The following is a 2,754-nucleotide window of genomic DNA, read 5'->3' on the forward strand; positions in this document are numbered from 1 at the left end:
TTTTTTTCTGTCTCCTAAAACAACAGAGAAAAAGCAAAGTAATCGAGAATAGAGCAAACTCTTAGAAGCTGTTGAGTCAGAGCAGAAAGGAGGTAAAGTGAGAAAAATTAAATTCACACATTCATACATGCAACACAGCGGCCACTTAGAGACACTTAACACAAAGTGTAAGCCATTTCCCCCATGCACACACACACACAAACACACACACACACACACACACACACACACACACACACACACACACACAGAGGCAGTGAAAGGTTAAAAACAGGGGTTCCACGTTGAAATCCAGACACGTTCCTCAGTCAAGTGGATGTTTAAGTGATCCGCTCTCACATATGCATGCACAGATGCCAATGCACACTTATGTACATATATATGAATATTTCACATCCATTAGAAGCTGGAGAGCTGCTGCTGCCGATGTGAGCTCAGTGAGAGGCGTAAGGGCGATGAACTGCACAGCAAGGTCGTCTAAACGCTCAGCTGTCTCTCACCTGATGTTTTGTTAATACGGCTGTTAAAAAAAAAAGAAAAAGTAATGCAACTGCCAAGAAAAAAGAAAAACAACCAAACATGGATGCAAAAGAACAAGTTTTTATAACGACGGATATACAAGGTGCGATCAAATGGTTCTGAAACCAATAAAAAGCTAATTTAATTCAATTCAGTTCAGTTTTATGTAGCACCAATTCACAGCATGTATCATCTCATAGCACTTCACATAGTAAGGTAAAGACCTGTCAGATTTTAAACAAAGAACAGAGAACCCAACAACCTAAAGCTGCCTTTTGATTCCCTACTATGAGCAAACAGTTCACAATGGTGGGCAGGGAACCAAAGAAAACCCTTAAAGGCAAAAAAAAAAACCTCCTACAGAACCAGGCACAGGGAAGGCAGCCGTCCACCTCGACCGGATAGGGTGAGAGTGGAGATGAGCTCATTGGAAGTAGTCCTCTCATGCAGCAATACACTGCTCCAAGTGCTCCTGCTACACTTGTAACGCTCCCTGGAAGTCTCATTCACCAGTGCGACACCCGCCGGATCTCCCATCAGATTTACACCCTTTGATTTGTAGGTTGTGGAGAGAAAGAACTGGGCTGAAATATTTGCGTATAATCAACGTGAATGGGCGCACATGCAGTCGAGTCTAAATTTATTTATGCCAAATGTTCCCCTTCAGATTCCTCAGGACGTTACAGTAGAACCGTGCCGCACAACCTTAGAAATGTGGAAGAAAACAACAAGCACGTGACACCTAGTTTGCAGGAACAGATGCAGAACTATTTGATCGTCGCTGTATTATAAAGAAGCATTCAAATGAAGAAATACAATTCTAACCAACATGTCCACTTTATATGTGCTCAGAAATTCAATAACACGTCAATTTCAAAGTGTGTATTTGTTAATGTGGAAAATACAAAAACAGTGTCGTGTAATTGTTGTATGTAATTATTATTCCAGCAGATATGGCTCGAAAGCAAAACATTTAAAAACAATCCATGTCCAAAGCCAAGGGCTTCACANTTAGATACAAAAATGATATTATAATTACATGGATCTGTCTAGTTGATGGAGACATTAATATTTACTTTATATCACATGTATGTAACGGCTTCAAAAAAAACACTCTTTAGATTCTTTAGAGAATGAAAACCTGAAAAAATAACTGCACAATTGCACATTATGAGCTTCACAATGGACTTACATCCATCACACAAGTGTTTAGTCAATGCAAACAGGCCACACACACTTCTGGGGAAAGGAAGCAGATAATTTGGACCAACTACAGAAGAATTACATCCGTGCAATTCAACAAAAAGTACCAGTAACGGAAATACAAGTAAACTTCTCTCCCTCTCTGTCTCCCTCTGTCAGGTTGTTCAGTCTGAACCAGAGCTCAGGTCAGCTCAGTATCAGGGAGGGAACTCCTCCCGGCTCGTACCGCCTGAGGGTGCGCGTGTCAGACCACAGCTGGCCCGACGTCACCTCCAGCGCCCAGGTGGATGTCACAGAGCTGCGGCAGGAAGCCTTGCAGAACGCTGCCTCCATCCGCCTGACCAGTGAGTCCCACGCTGATGATGATGATGATGTCAAAGTATCATAATACACTTTCCTTAACCTAAACCTGGAACTACTGTCACTATTAGAAACTTGTGAAATTGCTTGAGAATATCTCAACGCACAAGACGCACATTTGCACGCTCCCTGTGATTGCCATGGTAACTGTAAGCGATGGGGCACGGTGTTGCGTGTCTCAGAATGCTGCAGGGTCCCAGTTTCAGGGTTGTCAACTCCCCCAGGCTCCATCATCAGCAACAGGCAGAGAGACGTTATTGGAAACAACTCCCTGCTCTTCTTCCCTCGTCTTGTCTTCCCTTGTAATTATTTTCTGCCCCGTCTTTGTACGACTTTGTTTTCTTGTTTCCTTTTAGCTGTTTTCTCATCTTCATTATGTCCTTATCTGTCAAACACCCACAACAGCACAAAGCGAGTAAATAAATCTGTTCACCTTCCTCCTCTTCTTCCTCCAGATCTGACAGTGGAGGAGTTCTTCAGCGGCGTGAGTGGAGGTGAGGGGAGCCGATTTTCCCGTCTGGGCCGGACGCTGGCCGAACTCCTTCAGACTTTGCCAGAAAACGTCCAGATCTTCTCCGTGGGTGCCGCTGGACAGCCGGGCGAGAAGGCGCTCAACGTTTGGTTCGCCGCCCACGGTTCGCCGTACTACAAGGCGGAGAAGCTGCACGGCTA

At 44.2% G+C, this 2,754-nt stretch overlaps 1 protein-coding gene across 1 annotated transcript in view; it reads left to right on the forward strand.

Moving 5' to 3' along the window:
• LOC103358277 (neural-cadherin) overlaps nt 1-2,754 on the forward strand; it is a 183,653-nt gene that overhangs the window by 160,198 nt on the left and 20,701 nt on the right. Inside the window, exons 21-22 of the mRNA XM_008283185.1 lie at nt 1,882-2,066; nt 2,538-2,750. Of these exons, the coding sequence (XP_008281407.1) occupies nt 1,882-2,066; nt 2,538-2,750 (398 nt within the window). The remainder of the gene's footprint in view (nt 1-1,881; nt 2,067-2,537; nt 2,751-2,754) is intronic.

This window comes from Stegastes partitus, unplaced genomic scaffold (genome assembly GCF_000690725.1).
Source record: "Stegastes partitus isolate 25-593 unplaced genomic scaffold, Stegastes_partitus-1.0.2 Scaffold300, whole genome shotgun sequence".
Taxonomy (NCBI): Eukaryota; Metazoa; Chordata; class Actinopteri; family Pomacentridae; genus Stegastes; species Stegastes partitus.